Below are 19089 nucleotides of genomic sequence, written 5' to 3'. Positions count from 1 at the left end.
TGGTAGCTCGTCTACTGGATCGCGCTGAGGTAGGCAAGGGTCGGCTGGCCATGCATTGGCAGCTTGTCTACTGGATCGTGATGAGGTAGGCAAGGGTCGGCTGGCCAGGGAGTGGCAGCTCGTCTATTGGATCGCGTTGAGGTAGTCTAGGTTCGGCAGGACAGGGAGTGGCAGCTCGTCTATTGGATCGCGTTGAGGTAGGCTAGGGTCGGCTGGCCAGGGTGTGGCAGCTCGTCTATTGGATCGAGTTCATGTAGGCAAAGGTCTGCTGGCCAGGGAGCGGTAGCTTGTCTACTGGATTGCGTTGAGCTAGGCTAGGGTTGGCTGGCCAGGGAGTGGCAGCTCGTTCATTGGATCGCGTTGTGGTAGGCTAGGGTCAGCTGGCCAGGGAGCGGCAGCTTGTCTACTAGATCGCGTTGAGATAGGCAAGTGTCGGCTGGCCAGGGAGCGGCAGCTTGTCTTCTGGATCGCGGTGAGGTAGGATAGGGTCGGCTGGCCAGGGAGCGGCAGCTTTTCGGCTGGCCAGGGAGTGGCAGCTCGTCTACTGGATCGCGTTGAGGTAGGCTAGGGTCGGCTGGCCAGGGAGCGGCAGCTTGTGTACTGGATCGCGGTGAGGTAGGCTAGGGTCGGCTGGCCAGGGAGTGGCAGCTTATCTCCTGGATCGCATTGAGGTAGGCTAGGGTCGCCTGGCCAGGGAGTGGCAGCTCGTCTATTGGATCGCGTTGAGGTAGGAAAGGGTCGGCTGGTCAGGGAGCGGCAGCTTATCTACTGGAACGAGTTGAGATAGGCAAGGGTCGACTGGCCAGGGAGCAGGCAGCTTCTCTAGTGGATCGCGGTGAGGTAGGCTAGGGTCGGCTGGCCAGGGAGTGGCAGCTCGTCTACTGGATCGCGTTGAGGTAGGCTAGGGTCGGCTGGCCAGGGAGCGGCAGCTTGTCTACTGGATCGCGTTGAGGTCGGCTGGCCAGGGAGTGGCAGCTAGTCTACTGGATCGCGTCTGAGGTAGCTAGGGTCGGCTGGCCAGGGAGCGGCAGCTTGTCTACTGGATCGCACTGAGGTAGGCTAGGGTAGGCTGGCCAGGGTGCGGCAGCTTGTCTACTGGATCGCTCTGAGGTCGGTTAGGGTTGGCTGGCCGGTGAGTGGCAGTTTGTCTACTGGATCGCGTTGAGGTACGCTAGGGTCGGCTTGCCTTGGAGTGGCAGCTTGTCTACTGGATCGCTTTGAGGTAGGATACGGTCGCTGTCCGGGAGCGGCAGCTCGTCTACTGGATCCGTTCAGGTGGGCTAGTGTCGGCTGGCCATGGAGTGGCAGCTTGTCTAGTGGATCGCGTTGAGGTAGGCTAGGGTCGGCTGGTCGGAGAGTGGCAGCTTGTCTACTGGATCGCGTTGAGGTAGGATAGGGTCGGCTGGCCGGGGAGTGGCAGCTTGTCTAATGTATCGCGTTGAGGTAGGATAGAGTCTGCTGGCCGGGGAGTTGCAGCTTGTCTACTGGATCGCGTTGAAGTAGGCTAGAGTAGGCTGGCCGGGGAGCGGCAGCTTGTCTACTGGATCGCACTGAGATAGGCTAGGGTGAACCGGAGTGACGAGAGGTTTGTGCTCAGAGGTCGCATGATCACTCTCCTTGATAATGTTTTGTCCATACGGGTGGTGGAGAGCAGTAACATTAACAACTTAATGTAAGTTATGAGTGTCTGTGAAAAGGAGTGGGACATGGCAGTGATAATGAAGGCTGTATAGAGAATGAGGTACCTGCATCAGAGTTTATTAACAGCCAAATACTTCGGGTGACTATATTTGGGTATGGCTAAGCCTTGATAACAATGGAGTAGGCAATATATCTGGAAATATTATAATCATTATTGTAACCATAATTTCATACTAAAGATATTATGTAGATTACGTAAAAGTTGTGAAATTAGGCTTATAACTATCTAAACTTGATAATTCAAATTGAAATTTTCAATTTAGACAACCGATTGTATCCATTCCTTGTGAACATGGTTGTGTTTCATTGTTGGCAGAGAGAACAGGAGCTGCAAAGATAACCCCCTCCAGCGAACGTGATGGGCATAAGACGTCTCCCCGTTGAGCGACAGGCGAATATTGCACGACAAAGGAACACACCACAGAACTCCCGAGAGGAATGAACGCCTGAGGGAACAGCACACATCCTGAGCGAAACTTAGATTCTGGTCTGAAGCAGTGTTCACGGAGGTGATGTGTGTATCCAACTCTCACGGCAAGGTTCACTGCTAGAGGAGGAACTGTACCAGGTATGAAGTTAATGATTTGTTGATGTTCAAAGACTTAGAACGTCATAGTTATGGTAATAAGATATTCATGCTGAAACTCAAATGTTAATGATATACTGTTTATACACAACAAATGATATAAATCCTGCCGAACCAGTACAACAAACGTTAAAATCATACAATGTTCCACAGGCACAAATGACCGAGCCAACATGAGCGAGGAGGCCCGTTCATGTCACTTTACCTGCTGCATCTAGAGGAAAGTGACATTACATGGCCTTGGTGACGTTTTCAACATTGGAGGTTGCTTTACTGCAACGACTGTAGCAGTAACTGCTGGAGGAACGTTTCTTGCCGTCTCTGCGGGCGAGTGGTTTACCTCTCCCTGCCGGGCCTGTCATTTCTATTAACGACAGGTGCCCCGTCCACACTGCTCGTGTTGGTCAACGCTGGTCCCTAGGAACAAGACACCCTACAGCTCCTGGACTAGGCCAGCAAAGGAGTTGACCTGATTGTCATTGAACATATCTGGGTAGAAATGGCGTATACCTGGCCACCAGGAGACGAGAAGTGTAGCCATCAACTACTGAACCACGTCCACGCCCTTCAGGGGAACTCTGCAGGCTGGACAGGGTATTAAATTGTACCTAAAAGTTGGGTTTTATGTGTCTCTATAAATCGATAAGTTTATTATTGCTTAATGAATACTAGTGTCAATACGCAGAGGACAATGTATACCAATATGATATGTAGAGGGAAATATAAGTATGTTTATGATTTATTCACCTTGTTATGGAGGGTTGTTCATGCCCAGTTGTGAGTTAAATGGCGGCCACCAACATTTCTGTTTGTCTGTCCAGCTGTGTGGAATAATTAACGAGTGATAACGATTACAATAAAATATTTGAACATTTAATTGTGTTTGATTATATGTTTATTGTTATTATGCTGTATTAAGCGCCGAACCTCCCACCAACACATGGCAACGCAGCAGTGTGATACGAACGAAGAGTCGTCAGTAAAGAGAAAGAAATTAATCATTTGAGTATCGGCTAACTTTACTGCTGACGAATGATGGAGTGTATCAATATCCTGCTTACGAGAAGGACAAATCCATAGTGATAGGAGTATCCATGCGAATATCATAATGGGGAAATCGTGTGGCATAACTGTAACCTATTTCCATAATATCAGCAGTGTTCAGTTAAGTATACACCTTGCTGCTCAGATACTTAACCGTACTACAGCAGCACTTGGTTCAGTGGTTTGCATTAACCTCTTGCAGCCTTCTCCTACCTCCAGCTTGATAGATATTACACCCTCTCTAACTGAAATGTCTGAGGTACATTTTGATTGTTAGGATGATGAATGAGGATGAATGTCACTAGTCGACCATGGTAGAAGTTGATGGTATAGAGATAAGTAAGACCTACTTTCATCCACAGAGGATAATAACACTATGTATAGTTCTATACATATACCACAATTACCTATAGAAAAACATTGTTCTATTCCATAAGCCTTTAGCATAAACTTACGAGTATACATAAAGGAGAACGTTTGGGTAACTTTGGTAGGCTTAATGTACCAAAAATGTTATATGAAGAATCTGGAAGCAAATATTGAAGTATAATGCTGAAACAGTGGTTATAAGAGGGATACTGTGTGCCAATGTTTATGAAATTTTGCTAAAAGAAAAAGACTTGTGTGTTCCCAACAGTGTGAAGCAAATGAATTCACGTTAGAATAAGAATAATACATAACATCAAAAAGAAATGCAGAATCTTGAATATTTTAGAGAGATACAAAAGAAAATTTTATAGGAAATTTACAAAGATTACTAAATATTTTACTACATGGCTTATTACATATACAGTATGTATTTCTCACGCAAGAAGTTTTCCAAACGTTTTCAACAATTCAAAATTGTAAGTTATGTTTACAGGAAATGGCAAGTGGTTCTTATTTGTCTCAATATCAATTTTGGCACCGTTTCAGATGTTAACAAGTTCTGTATTTGGAAATAATGTTATTCATTCACTTCACTGGCAAGCAGACGGTATAAGATTAATCTATGTTTACTTCAATTTGTGCTTTATACTTTTAATCACATGTGTTCTCTTGTTTCATCGTTGACTGCGTGTTTGTATGTATAGTCCTATACTTCAGTAAATAAAATGCTTATAAAGTATTGACTGACTCTGCATATTAACGCCTGTGTTTTCATTTTCAACAAGTATGACTGAATATATTTCCATGTAGACAGAAATACTCACGCATATCAGGTTGTTAAACTTTGAAAAAGAATTCTTTTGATATGTAAGAATTGCTCATTAGTTTACATCTATGGAAAATACACTATTGAATTCTTTAAAGACTATCATATGTTAGATATATGACTGCTTGTGTTGGCATGTGAATGTCAGTATGCATGTATGTCAGACTGTTAGCCTTTGGTACTGTATTTTGTATTACTGCATGCATGTACATACAGTCTACCATAAGGTGAAAACAAAATATGTTCTGATATATATCTATCAATACTTTATTGCACCAAATAGATATCACACGATCATTTCTTTCCTTTTATCAATATTTAAGAATGAACTGAAATGTAGGAGTGTTTGGGAAATCTAAATTATGATAGATTACCAGCACAAACCGAAGATAGGCTCAGGACTTAAATATATAATTAGCAAATCATATTAATACCAAACGAAAATGAAAAAAAAAGATAAATGGTTCTTGAAATATGAAGGAAATTCTGTGTCATTTAACAAAATGTCCAGTTTACATTAAGTTTCTCCATTGCTAAAGCAAAACATAACATTCATACCACACAAAGTAGATCAAAGGACTTCATTCCCTGCAGAAATTATGGCATATTTGAATAGTTTACCTTTAATATTCCCGTTTTTTTTGGTAAAGGTGTATATTTCCCGTTTTCTAATAGTCTTAATCGCCCTTCCAGATGGCGTTACTGTAAGCATCACAAAAATTAGTATGTCAAAGTGTTTAAGTCGCGCTTCTTTGTATGTGTTTCTCGCTGAGCTCGGCCGCCATTTGCAGTCTTATTTGTCTCGTCTCCCAAGACGGATGTGTTCTTACGCTCTGTATTTCAAGCCTGTGTTGCCTGATGTCGTTGTGTCTACTCGTCTTTTCGGTAAGTCAGACTTTGCTTAGCACTATGGCAATGTTTCTGTGCATTTTTCCTTAAGTGGTGCTTCCTTGAGCTTTTATTCCACGTATCAATACGTAGGAAGGTTTACACAGCTCCTAGCTAGGATGCCATTTTGGTTTCGTTTAGAATGCCATGATCAACTCTCTTCTTTCAGCCTTTCTATCTTCAGTTAACCTTCACTGCTTTCTTCGGATTATTCACATATATCTAAATTTGATGTTTGTTTATTAGTGTTAAATATATGTGAAATGCTGCTTATGGTAGCCTTGTATGTTCGTTGTTTTTTAACTGTAGTGTTTATAGGGGTGTTTTTCACTTGGTGTAGTGTTTACAAAGGAAATTTTTTTTTTAAAATGAATGCAATATTTTACTATTTGTCTGTATGCTCAGGGCTGGGATCAGGATAAACATACTCAGATATGCCAGTCAGGCAAGACACCACTGCTCCCTAGCGGCGGTAGCCATAACTACATGCGCAGTGACATTGCGCAGGGCAATGTGCAGTCGTAGCTGTTCCGACCACAATCTCGCACCAGCTACTGACCTGTACGGAGCTGTTGCCCTTCCTTCAGAGCTAGGTTGTAGCTATTCCTCCCTGCGTTGTCGCTACTCTCGCTTTGTTTTGAAGGTTTTTTGAAAGTTATTGTTCATCAATATATTTTTATAAGGTTGTTTTATGCAAAATCATTCTTTCATTGACGGATGTCCGCAGGAGAACTGCGCCTGGCCTTTGTGCGACCGGCTCCGCCCTGATACCTTTTTCTGCATAAAACAATTGCCTAATCTTTTTTCGGGGTAGCTAGTTTTTATTCCACTATCTGGGGGTAGTTTGCCACCACAGATTTTGAGGTTAGGCCCCTATAGGATGGACCCAGGTAAACCATCCACTTCCCACGTAGGAGGTAGTGGTGACGGATCGTCCATAAAAAGTAGCAACTCTGATTATGTTTTGGCCCATGCGACCGGAGCAACGACTCTTGCCTCCCTCAGTCCCTTCCTAATCATGAAGGTCATTGATGGTTGGTCTGCGCTGATCGCATGGTGGGTGGACATGTCCACACATTAGACGGTCGGCCTTGAGGGGAGGTGGTTATCCTCCGGGGCAGCTGCACCTTAAGGTTGAGCCGTTGGACTTCCGAATGAATTATCTATGTGCATGACGTGGTGGAGGACTATCTCTAGTCTGTCTTATCTCCTCGCACTCTTGGGTAAACTGCAACTGTGGCTGCTGTGCCGACAGGGAGGTGTTTGCCGCCACGTTGCCTCAATACCCACAAATTCTTTTCATCCCATTATTTATACTTATCATTTATCTTTATCTTATCAGAATTATGAGCTCTCTTTTTTCTATTATTTTTCATCAGAATATGCATTTAGGGGTGACTTTAATCGCATATTAGATAGGGTTGCAGGCCCGTAATGACCTTCCTCATAAGTCGATGGCCGTAAAAGCCAACAAACAACAAACGTAGTCCGCCAGCTTCGTGTTCTCCGCTTGGAGTTGATTGCTCCATAAACAGAGATCTTATTTATAGCCAGGTTAATGAGTCATGGCAGACCATTGGCTGTAACCACTGGTGAATGACTGGTCAACTATAGGTGAACATGGTGGTGTGGACAACTCTGTAGTTCCCACAGCAAGAAAATGTAGATTGAAGTCATTCGTCAGAAACTTTGATTTATGTTATGATTCGTTCAGGCGACAGCTTTTAATTGTTCAGTCTTTTGGAACGTCTGACAACGCATTATAGGTTAATTCAGTTATATGGTTGTTTGCCTCAATTAGTAGTTTAGCTCAACATGGGAATAATGACTACCTACGTTTTGTATTTGCAGTATACAAACAATAAGAGACCGGCTTTTGAAGCTCCTTGTGCTGGTCAATGATGACAAACAATTGCATCTTGTTTACCCTCACGTTTCACAGAACAAGAATTGTAAGGATAACATTGCTAGTTAGAGATTTTTGTCCTCGCAGTTGACACCAATTTTAAGCATATATTTAAGATGGATGATAATAGATTAACTTATGATGTTCCCATGACTTCACATCTATCATGACTAACACACAAACACTGGTAGTTGTTATACACAACATGTCGTAATCTAAATGTATGCTAATAGAAAAGTATGTCTCTGTATTCAAATTGAAATAGAAATTAAAAGTCGTTCATTTCCAGAACTCCAGTCAAACAACGGGTTGAATATGATGACCTTCCGTCCACCGTCGAGGACCACGTCACCCTCAGTCGCCTGCTGACGTCGCAAGAGGGAGAGAGGAAGCCGTCATGACAGCACTCAAGTGTCTTGCCTCAAGGAGGTTGGTACCTCCTTCACGTGTAAGTTTGATAGTGGGGTAAACCTTCGTAGAGTCGAGGAGGGTGGTACCTCCTTCACGTGTAAGTTTTATAGTGGGGTAAACCTTCGTCGAGTCAAGGAGGGTGGTGCCTCCTTCACGTGTAAGTTTGATAGTGGGGTAAACCTTCGTCGAGTCAAGGAGGGTGGTACCTCCTTCACGTGTAAGTTTGATAGTGGGGTAAACCTTCGTAGAGTCGAGGCGTGAACCACCGACATAAGTGATTGACATGACGGTATGTGGCAGACTGGGACCCTCCTTCCTGCTTGTCTCAGGATAGGGAGAGTTTGGTTCCTCACGGAGCGCTATGCTCTCAGGGTATTAGTAGCCGGGAGGCCATAGTTTTGTGTCAGGGAGTGAGTTGCTGTAGCAGCTCAGGCAGAGTGAGAAGGAAGTAAACCCGAAGTGTGGCAGTGAGTAAGACATTGTTGTGTGTCAGGGAATGACTCGCTGGGATGATGTGTCAGGCGTCTTCGTCTGTCTTGGAGTGATCTGCCCGCCGTGTATCAGGAAGGGACGTGCCGATGCGCCAGGATGTGAGGTGCAGACTCAAGTCAGCTGGTGAGACGGTCGTTTGAAAGTGAGCGGCTTTGATGTTAGAGGACGAGTCGGTCGTTGTTGTTTGTCAGGTTTGAGGGAGGGAGGGAGGGAGAACCTCTCGTCGTGTGCCAGAGAACAACAGACCGTCGTAGTAAACTATCGTATATCGGGGCATAAGCCCACGACGTGTGGTCGAAACGAAGCCCCTGACGTCTGTCAGGGAGTGAGTAGCGTTCCTCCGCCGTCAGACAGGAAGCCGCTCTTGTGTGCCAGGGAGTTAGTGGGAATAGTGTGTCCTAGAGTGAGGTGGCCCGACGTGTGCTAGAGACAAAGCCAGAGAATCTGTCAGCGTGAACAGCCTTTCTTTGCCACTGTTGTGTGTTAGGAAGTGAGCAGCGGTTTTGTGTTGTCTCCACTGTAGTAGTGTGAGGCAGGAAGCCAGCCTTGTGTATCATGGAGCTAGTCATGTATTGTCATGATGTGAACTACCCACATATGTTACAGACGAAGCCACTGACATGTTTTTCTATTGTTTTTTTTTTTCTTTGCCTCTGAAGTGTGTGTGTCAGGCAGGAAGTAATCATAACGAAGTTAGGCAATGTAGTGTATCTTGGAGTGAGCTACCGACGTGTATCAGACACGAAGCCACTGACGTCTGTCAGGGAGTGAGCAGTGTTTTTAGTGTGTAAGATAGGAAGCCATACAGTTGTGTCTCAGCGATAATCAAATTTGTTTGCCATGAAGTGAGCTACCGACACAAGTGTGTTAGAGACAAAGCTCATCGATGACAGTTGGAAAGTGAGCAGAGTTTTTTTTTTTTTTGTTCGTCGAAGTAATATGTGGTGAAGTAAGCTACCGAAATGTATCAGAGACTGAGCCACCGACGCCTATCGAGAGTGAGTAACGCTTTCTTTTCACCTTTCAAGTGTGTAAGGTAGGAAGCTGCAATGTTGTGTGTATAAACGAATTAGTCGAAGTAGATTGTCGAGGAGTGAACCAACGACAACAAACTAAAGCGTCCCTTTAGGACATTTGTTCTAGCTAATGCCAGACGATTATTTTCAACTTCCATGGTTTATGGGTTGTCAAAGTAAAGCTTTACATTCAGACTTTTGTTCAGGCTAACGCTAGACTCTTTTCTTTAAGTTTTGTGGAGCACATATGTGGGTCGTCAAATTAAGGTTTTACTTTAGAAATTTTCCTCTGGCTAACACTTTTGCGTCCTATATGGGTCATAAAAGTAAAGATGCACGTTGGTAACTTTGGCTTCGCCAAACGATTTTATTTAGCTGTTGAGGGCATCACAGGTAATCAAAGTAAAGCCTTACTCTGAGTTTATTCTGACCAATGACAAACGATATTTTGTAGCTCAATTGAGCTCCACAGGTCATCAAAATAAGCTTCACTTTGGGAATTATATATTTTTGGTCGATGACTGGCAATTATATTTGGCTTTCATTGTCTCCACGAATCATGAAAGTAAAGTTTCCATTTGGGAATTTGATTTTCGCCGAGGCCAGACGATCTTATTCATTTTTCGTGAGCTTTACAGATCACTAAATCAAAGCTTCACTTTGGGAACGTTACTTGGCACATGCCTGACAATGCCATTAAGCTTTTGCGGGCTGCCCTAGAGGTATCATAGTAAAGCTTCACTTTGCTAACTTTGTTATTTGGGTGACGTTAGACGATTTCATTCAGCTCTTGCTGGCTCCACGGGTCATCATCTAGTATCTTATTACCATTATGTTCATCCAGTTTCTACTGATCATAACACATTTGGAAGTATTGTAAGAATCTATTCGTTTACCGACCCCCCTCGACGTGATTCCATTTTCTATGGTGGTGTCAGACTATAAACAAGTTCAGAGATGTTGTATTTAATGGTCAGTTACGAAGAAAATGGTAGTCGTAATTGCAGTGTCAACGATGGAATGTTATATAGATCTCAATTTTGTCTTGCGTCTTGTTTTGCGATTGAGAAATATACGAGTAAAGCAGTATTTAAAAGTTGACTTGGCGTCGAAATGGTTTGAATTAGTCTGAAAGGTGGACGATGTCCGAGTCCGGATTGTTACGTTGGCTATGACTTGGGCTGAGTTAGGTTCAGTATTATTCAATATTCATCTTTCTATCCACAAAATCATTTTCCTACGGTTAATTGTTGATAACATACTCATTTGTTATAAATATATGGCATCATTGGGTAGTATGTAGTGCAAAACGAACGTTACATAAAGGGTATGCAAATCATTTTGCCGGATTGAGACAACGCTTATGTTCATGTCGATGTTCGGAACCGTGACTAGTGACTACGTTGCTGGCTCCTGCGTCTTTATTTGTTCGGTTGTGGCGAGTCGCGCACCAGCTACCGACGTGTACGGAGCTGCTGTCGTCTTTCAGAGCTAGGTTGTAGCTATTCCCCATTGCGTTGTCGCTACCCTAACTTTGTTTTGAAGGTAATTTTTCTAAAGCTATTTTTCATCAATATCTTTATAAGGTTGTTTTGTGCAAAATTGATACTTTATTGACGGGTGTCCGCAAAACTTCGCTTGGCCTTGTGCAACCGGCTCAGCCCCGAAAATTTTTCTGCATAGAACAATTGCCTAATTTTTTTTTGGGGGGGGGGGTAGCTAGTTTTTTTCCACTGTCTGGGGTGGTTTGCCACCCCAGACTTTGGGGTTAGGCCCCTAGGATGGACCCAGGTAAGCCATCCACTTCACCCCTAGGGGTAGTGGTGACGGACCTTCGATCAAAAATAAAAATGCTGATTATGTTTTGGCTCATGCGACCGGAGCAACGACCCTCGCCTCCCTCAATCCCTTCCTAATCAGGAAGGTCATTGATGGTTGGTCTGGGCATGTTGAAACGGTCAGGAAACTGGTTAGTGGTGATTTGCTGATAAGTCGACGAAACAGGTGGCGGAACTACTTAAGTTGTTTGTCAGGGTTGAGGGAGGGAGGGAGGGAGAACCTCTCGTCGTGTGCCAGAGAACAACAGGCCGTCGGAGTAAACTATCGTACATCGGGGCATAAGCCCACGACGTGTGGTCGAAACGAAGCCACTGACGTCTGTCAGGGAGTGAGTAGCGTTCCTCCGCCGTCAGACAGGAAGCCGCCCTTGTGTGCCAGGGAGTTAGTGGGAATAGTGTGTCCTAGAGTGAGGTGGCCCGACGTGTGCTAGAGACAAAGCCAGAGAATCTATCAGCGTGAGCAGCCTTTCTTTGCCACTGTTGTGTGTTAGGAAGTGAGCAGCGGTTTTGTGTTGTCGCCACTGTAGTAGTGTGAGGCAGGAAGCCAGCCTTGTGTATCAGGGAGTTAGTCATGTATTGTGTCATTGAGTGAACTACCCACATATGTTACAGACGAAGCCAGTGACATTCTTTTTGCCTTTGAAGTGTGTGTGTCAGGCAGGAAGCCATCGTGACGGAGTTGGGCAATGTAGTGTATCTTGGAGTGAGCTACCGACGTGTATCAGACACGAAGCCACCGACGTCTGTCAGGGAGTGAGCAGTGTTTTTAGTTTGTCAGGTAGGAAGCCATACCTTCGTGTGTCAGAGAGAGAGAATCGAATTGGGTTTGCCATGAAGTGAGCTACCGACACACGTGTATTAGACACGAAGCTCATCGATGACTGTTGGAGAGGGAGCAAAGTCTTTGAGTTCGTCGAAGTAATATGTGGTGAAGTAAGCTACCGAAATGTATCAGAGACTGAGCTACCGACGCCTGTCGAGAGTGAGTAACGCTTTCTTTTCAACTTTCAAGTGTGTAAGGTAGGAAGCCGCAATGTGTGTATAAACGAATTAGTCGAAGTAGATTGTCGAGGAATGAACCAACGACAACAAACTAAAGCGTCCCTTTAGGACATTTGTTCTAGCTAATGCCAGACGATTATTTTCAACTTGCATGGCTTATGGGTCGTCAAAGTAAAGCTTTACATTCAGACTTTTGTTCAGGCTAACGCTAGACTGTTTTATATAGGTTTTGTGGAGCACATATGTGGGTCGTCAAATTAAGGTTTTACTTTAGAAATTTTCCTCTGGCTAACACTTGTGCGTGCTACATGGATCATAAAAGTAAAGCGTCACGTTGGTAACTGTACTCTGGCTTCGCCAGACGATTTTATTTAGCTGTTGAGGGCACCACAGGTAATCAAAGTAAAGCCTTACTCTCAGTTTATTTTGACTAATGCCAAACGATATTTGGCAGCTCTATCGAGCTCCACAGGTCATCAAAATAAGCTACACTTTGGGAATTATATATTTCTGTCCCATGGCTGGCGATTATATTTAGCTTTTAGGGAGTGATATGAGCTTAAGGTATTAGCCGGTAGGTTATGTGTCAGGGAGCGAGTTGCCGTCGTCTCCCAAGGAGAGAGCCACTGCAGGGGTTGGTGGTGGCTGACACCCTGCTGTCAGGGAGTGAATCGCCGGCATGTGTCTTGTTTCATTGTCAGTCTTGGAGCGCGCTGACGTCCTGTGTCAACAGGAAACGGACCAACACGCGCCAGGCTGTGAGATGCTGACGTATGTCAGCTGGTGAGACATCATTGGAAAAAGCGGTTCTGATGCTACAGTCGTTCTTGTTTAACAGGGAGGGAATACCTTACGTTTCTCAGAGAACGAGCCGTCGTAGTGCACTGTCGCACGTCAAGACGTACGTACATATATATATACTCGTTAACAAGATGCCTTGATTAGGGTATTCAGGTGCCCCTGCTGCTAACCTGGACATCGTAGGAAAAATAAATCGATCACAACAGTTCGCATACGTGTCTTGGAAATTCCCGTCGACAAAGGTTGTTTTGGGAAATACCACATTAAAAGCAGGACGAGCATATTGCTCATGTTTTAGTCTGGTCTGTTGACACACTTCTGTTGATTCTGTGTCCATTTATTATTACACGTTAGGGAAGTACTATAAATACATATGGGGTCATTGAAAACCATCGGCGAAATTCCATTTTCTATGTCGAGTGTGGTAAATGGTGATATAGGTTAGTGGTCCTGGGTATGGCCGTCCTCAGAAATGTACTATCTATAATCGCGATAAAAATATATTTCCATCGTCGAGGACAAAATGTATTCTTAAGATCACATTTTGTCTCAGTCGTGGTTTATCGTAAAAAGACGAACAAGTAAAACATTGTTTAGAAATTGACTGACGTCAGAAGAGTCGGAATGTATTATAAACGTGGACGACGTCTCAATCCGAATTGTTACATTGACTCTGACTTGGACGGACTGACATTCAAAATATATACTTTATTATAGAGCAAAAGAAATTTTCCTACATAAACTTTTAGTAACACACGCATGTAGCACGAGTACATGGAATATTAGTAAGTGTATAGTCAAAAATGAATGTTACAAAACGATAAAAGGCCATGCAAGTCATTTCATTGGATTGAGACAACGCCTTGCCATACAATAAAGCCCCGCTTCTGCTTCGAGATGCCACACGAGCGCGGTCATTCCGAAACCGAAGATTACTATGTTTCTGGTTCATACGTTCATTTCCTGGGTTGTTGTGGTGAGTGACAATATCGCGTTGAGGGTTCCGGGAAGTGTAGTGGTGGAGGAGACTTCAGGAGACTAGAGAAGAGGTAAGGTACTGGTCACTGAGATACTCGGGGTAAAACCCAATTTGCTGACATAAGTCTTGTGGTGGTGGAAAGGTGAGGATATGTGGCCACAGGTGTCAGGTCGCCGGCTCGGTAGCTGCCAGCTGGCTTCGTGCTCCCGGCTCTGGAGTTGAATGATGTTTGCATAAACGAAGTTCTTATTTCTAGCCAGGTATGAGTAACATTTGGAGATTAATGGTTGTAACCAATGTAGAGTGAGTGGTGAACTAGAGTTAGGTGTACTTAGTATAATTAGCACAGCTAGAAAATGTAGAAAACCTAAGAACTCTGTAGACAGACACTTCGAAGTATATTACTGTTCAGTCATATGACAGCTTATGATTATTCATCCTGGAATGTGTAACCCGCCATTCACATTATTACAGTTAACATGGTTTTGGTTAATTGGCGGTTTAGCTCATTTGAAAAACTTTTTTTACTCTTTTAGATTCCCAACATACAAACATTAACAGACCACCGGGTCCTTTTGAAGCTTCATGTTTCCAGTGAAAGAAATTAGAAATCTGCTGTAATACTTCGCCCCACTGCCAAATAATCCTTATACGTAGCCACTTCATGCGTTCTCACACCAGCAGACCACAAAAATAATGGTATATTTCCACTATGATCATTTACTTCTGGGGTCGGCTTTGCGGGCAGCTACTGCACTGGTCGGCTTTGCGGGCAGCTACTGCACTGGTCGGCTTTGCGGGCAGCTACTGCACTGGTCGGCTTTGCGGGCAGCTACTGCACTGGGTCACAGTGAGGTAGGCTAGAATAAGCGGGTGAGTGGTGGCTTCTGTACTGGATCATGGCGACGTAAGGTAGCTTCGGTCAGCCGCGAAGCGGTGACTAGTATACAGGATCACGGTGAGGTGGCCCAGAAATGGGCGATGAGAGTTGTGGCTACTTTACTGAGTTATGGTGGGGTAGGCTAGTGTCGGCTGGCCAGGGAGTGGCAGCTTGTCTACTGGATCGCGTTGAGGTAGGCTAGGGTTGGCGGGGCAGGGTGTGGCACCTCGTCTACTGGATCGCGTTTAGGTAGGCTAGGGTTGGCTGGCCAGGGAGCGGTAGCTTGTCTACTGGATCGCTTTCAGGTAGGTAAGGATCGGTTGGCCAGGGAGCGACAGCTCGTCTACTGGATCGCAGTGAGGTAGGCAAGGGTCGGCTGGCCAGGGAGTGGCAGCTTCTCTACTGGATCGCGGTGAGGTAGTCTAGGGTCGGCTGGCCTGGGAGTGGCAGCTAGTCTAGTGCATCGCGTTGAGGTAGGCTAGGGTCGGCTGGCCAGGGTGTGGCAGCTCGTCTACTGGATCGAGTTGAGGTAGGCAAGGGTCGGTTGGCAAGGGAGTGGCAGCTCGTCTACTGGATCGCGTTGAGTTAGGCAAGGGTCGGCTGGCCAGGGAGGACGTGTTCTTACGCTCTGTATTTCAAGTCTGTGTTGCCTGATGTCGTAGCGTCTACTCATCTTTTCGGCAAGTCAGACTTTGCTTAGCACTATGGCAATGTTTCTGTGTATTTTTCCTTGACAAGTGGGACTTCCATGAGCTTTTATTCCGCGTATCAGTACGTAGGAAGGATTACACAGCTCTTACCTAGGATGCCATTTTGGTTTCGTTTAGAATGCCATGATTAGCTCTCTACTTTCAGCCTTTCTATCTTCAGTTACCCTTCACTACTTTCTTCGGATTATTTACATATATCTAAATTTGATTTATGTTTACTAATGTTGATTATATGTGAAGTGCTGCTTCCGGTGGCCAAATACGTTCGTTTTTTAACTGTAGTCTTTATAGAGGTGTTTTTCACTCGGTGTAGTGTTTACAAAGGAAGTGATTTTTAAAAATTAAATGCAATATTTTGCTATTTGTCCGTATGTTCAGGGCTGGGATCAGGATAAACATACTGAGAAACGCCAGTCAGGCAAGCCACCACTGCTCCCTAGCTGTGGTAGCCATAACTACATGCGCAGTGACATTGCGCAGGGCAATGTGCAGTCGTACCTGTTCCGACCACAGTCTCGTACAAGCTACTGACCTGTACGGAGCTGTGGCCCTTCTTTCAGAGGTAGGTTGTAGCTATTCCTCCCTGCGTTGTCACTACCCTTACTTAGTTTTCAAGGTTTTTTTTGAAAGTTATTGTTCATCAATATCTTTTATAAGGTTGTTCTATGCAAAATCGATCTTTCATTGACGGGTGTCCGCAGGAGAACTCCGCTTGGCTTTCGTGTGACCGGCTCCGCCTTGAAACTTTTCTGCATAAAACAATTGCCAGATCTTTTTCTTTTTCGGGATAGTTAGTTTTTTTTTCCACTGGGGTGGTTTGGCATTCCAGATTTTGAGGTTAGGCTCCTTTAGGATGGACCTAGGTCAGCCATCCAATGCCCCCGTAGGGGGTAGTGGTGACGGACCATCCATGAAAAAGAAGAAACGCTGAATTTGTGTTGGCCCATACGACCACAGCAACGACTCTTGCCTTCTTCAATCCATTCCTAATCAGGAGGGTTTTTGATGGATGGTCTTGGCATGTTGAAACGATCAGGAAACTGGTTAGTCGACGAAACCGGTGGCGGAACTACTTACGTTGAAGTTCCATATTCATGACGTGGTCTCGATACCCGTTGCCATGAATTCATGCAGGGGAGTCATCCACTGCACTGATGTCATGGATATGTCAGAGGACGACATTGTGAAGGAACTAACAAACGAGGACGTTATCGCTGCCTGGCTCATCACCAAAGTTATCAATGGCCAACGGCGTAGAACTCCCCTGATTAACCTAACCTGCGGGAGAGCTCGGCTACCGGACAATATCTCTATTGGTTACATGTGATGTCAAGTTCATTCCGAATCCCTTACGTTGCTTTAAATGCCAGGAATTTGGCCGCCTCTTAAAGCGTTGCACTCTTTCTGCCAAATGTGGGAGGGAAGTGTGCTAAGTAGGGTCATACCGCTGAGGATTGTATGGCTAATAGGATGTTGTGTGTTAACTGCGATGGCAACCACCCAAGTTGGGACCGGGCCTGTCCCCGGTTCCAGTTTGAGAAGGCTGTCTGTGCAGTCAAGACACAAAATAACGTCTCTTATGATGAGGGTAGGAGTAGGGTTAAGGAGTCTCGTGAAACCTCTAAACATAATGAATCCTACGCGTCTGCTTTGAAATGTAATCCGGTTATGCGAACAATCTCGACACACTCCTTGTGACACCCCGATCGTCAGTAACAAATATCCAGCTCCATTCAACCCTACACCTACACCTAATCCTCCAACCACAGTCCAGAACAAATCCTATGCCAATACCACATCCTCATTCCGTCCTACAGGAAGGTAAAAGAACAAAACTAACTCATATTTAAACCATGACTAAACTTGGAATAAAACTACGTGTCATTGTTCCGGTACCTCCAACTAGGAGGCCTGTGGTTCACAGGTCTTCTTCGTTGGAGGACATAAACTTGGTGGATGCCAGATAATCCACATCCAGGGACCATGTATGGTCGCCTCGGGACTCGCCCAAGTCTCGACATAAACGGGCTAAGAAACCTGGTCGGTTAAATAACTCATATGCCAACACGTTCAGTATAATACATTGGAATTGTAGTGTATAGGCCTTAGGCAAAAGCAAGCACAACTACAAATGTTGCTTGCACTGTATAGGCCAGCCGTGATTTGTTTACAAGAGACACTTCTAAACGGCACAGCCGAAGATTGTTCTGTTGTAGATAGTTAACACTCGTATAGAAGAGACGAGAATCGTGGGGTAGCTATCTATGTACACCAGAATTTGCCTCATACGCGAGTGACTTTAAAACCTAACCTAGACGTTGGCGCATGTAGAATGAAATTTAATGGTACATACCTGGCCATATGTTGGATATATTGCTCCAGTTCAAACGCACTTGATAATGATGAGTCAAATTGGCTTGTTAATCAATACCTAACCGTAAAGTAGTTTTAGGGGACTTCAATATTCATCATTATCAGTGGGGAAGTATCCGGGCAGACGCCAGGGAGGAACAAATGGTTGATTATATAATCAATGCCAACCTCACTCTTCTGAACGATGATAGTGGAACTCGTGTAGATCACCGGACTGGCAATATCTCGGCAATTGATTTATCCTCGTCATAGCCAGATATACTTACTAGATTAGTACAAGAAAAAATCTGATTTAACATTGTCAGTGTACTCTGGGGCAACTCGAGTAATATTGACAAATTGATGGTCGTTCTCAGAGAAACAGAATTGATCCAGATGACGTAAGGTGGTTCGTTGGTGGTTCTCTGTGGAGGGTTTGGCTTTGGTGTGAGGCTCCTCCTACTACTTGGGCTGGTCGCATGGTAGGTGGACATGTCGACACATTAAACGGTCGGCCTTGAGGGGACGTGGTGGTTATTTTCCGGGGCAGCTGCGCCATGGGGTTGAGCTGGCGGTCCTCCAAATGAATAATCCTCATCTATGTGCATGACGTGGTGGAGGACTATCTTTCGTCTGTCCTATTACTTCGCACTCTTGGGTAAACTGCAACTGTGGCTGCTGTGCCGACTGGGCTGTTTGCTGCCACGTTGGCTCAATACCCACAAAATCTTTTTTTCCCATTATTTCTAATTACAGTTCATCTTTATCATATGATTATAATTTCTCTATCTTTTTCTATTTTTTATTGAAATAGGTATTTAGGTGTGACTTAAATCACATACTAGATAGGATTACAGGTCCTAATGACCTTCCTCAAAGGTCGATGGCCGTAAATACCAACAAACAACATACGTAGTCTGCCGGCTTCGTGGTCTCCACTTGGAGTTGATTGCTCCATAAAAAAGAGGTTTTATTTATAGCCAGGTTAATGAGTCATGGGAGACCATTGGCTGTAACCACTGGTGAATGACTGGTCAACTGTAGGTGAACATGGTGGAAGTGTGGACAACTCTGTAGTTCCTACAGCAAGAAAAATGTAGATTAAAGTACTTCGTCTGAAACTTTGGTTTATATTACGATTCGTTCAGGCAACAGCTTTTAATTGTTCACAGTCTTTTGAAACGTCTGACTCCGCCAAATAGGTTATTACAGTTATATGGTTGTTTTCCCTAATTACCAGTTTAGCTCAAAGTGGGAATAATAACTACCTACCTTTTGTATTTGCAGT

The 19089-nt window shown here is 44.5% G+C and overlaps 1 protein-coding gene and 1 long non-coding RNA gene across 36 annotated transcripts in view; one reads left to right on the top strand and one right to left on the bottom strand.

Annotated features, from left to right (window-relative positions):
• Positions 1-19089, top strand: part of LOC139767396 (uncharacterized) — an 800841-nt gene that overhangs the window by 488036 nt on the left and 293716 nt on the right. For 5 of the 33 annotated variants that reach the window (XR_011717083.1, XR_011717084.1, XR_011717081.1 and 2 more), the window contains 2 exons: positions 2018-2269; positions 2441-3164. The exons of 7 other annotated variants lie outside the window; for them this stretch is intronic. Coding sequence is in view for 2 of the 26 variants with exons in the window: in XM_071696734.1 (XP_071552835.1) it covers positions 16908-17037 (130 nt within the window). In the remaining 24 variants the exon portion in view is untranslated. 21 more of the 33 variants (XR_011717104.1, XR_011717078.1, XR_011717114.1 and 18 more) reach the window with 18 other exon arrangements.
• The window catches only part of LOC139767399 (uncharacterized), a 481123-nt gene that overhangs the window by 361721 nt on the left and 100313 nt on the right, over positions 1-19089 (bottom strand). The window lies entirely within an intron of this gene.

The sequence above is a fragment of the Panulirus ornatus genome, chromosome 61 (assembly GCF_036320965.1).
Source record: "Panulirus ornatus isolate Po-2019 chromosome 61, ASM3632096v1, whole genome shotgun sequence".
In the NCBI taxonomy this organism is placed as follows: Eukaryota; Metazoa; Arthropoda; class Malacostraca; order Decapoda; family Palinuridae; genus Panulirus; species Panulirus ornatus.
Note: the sequence above shows the minus strand (reverse complement) of the source record. Positions and strands in the feature narration are given on the sequence as shown.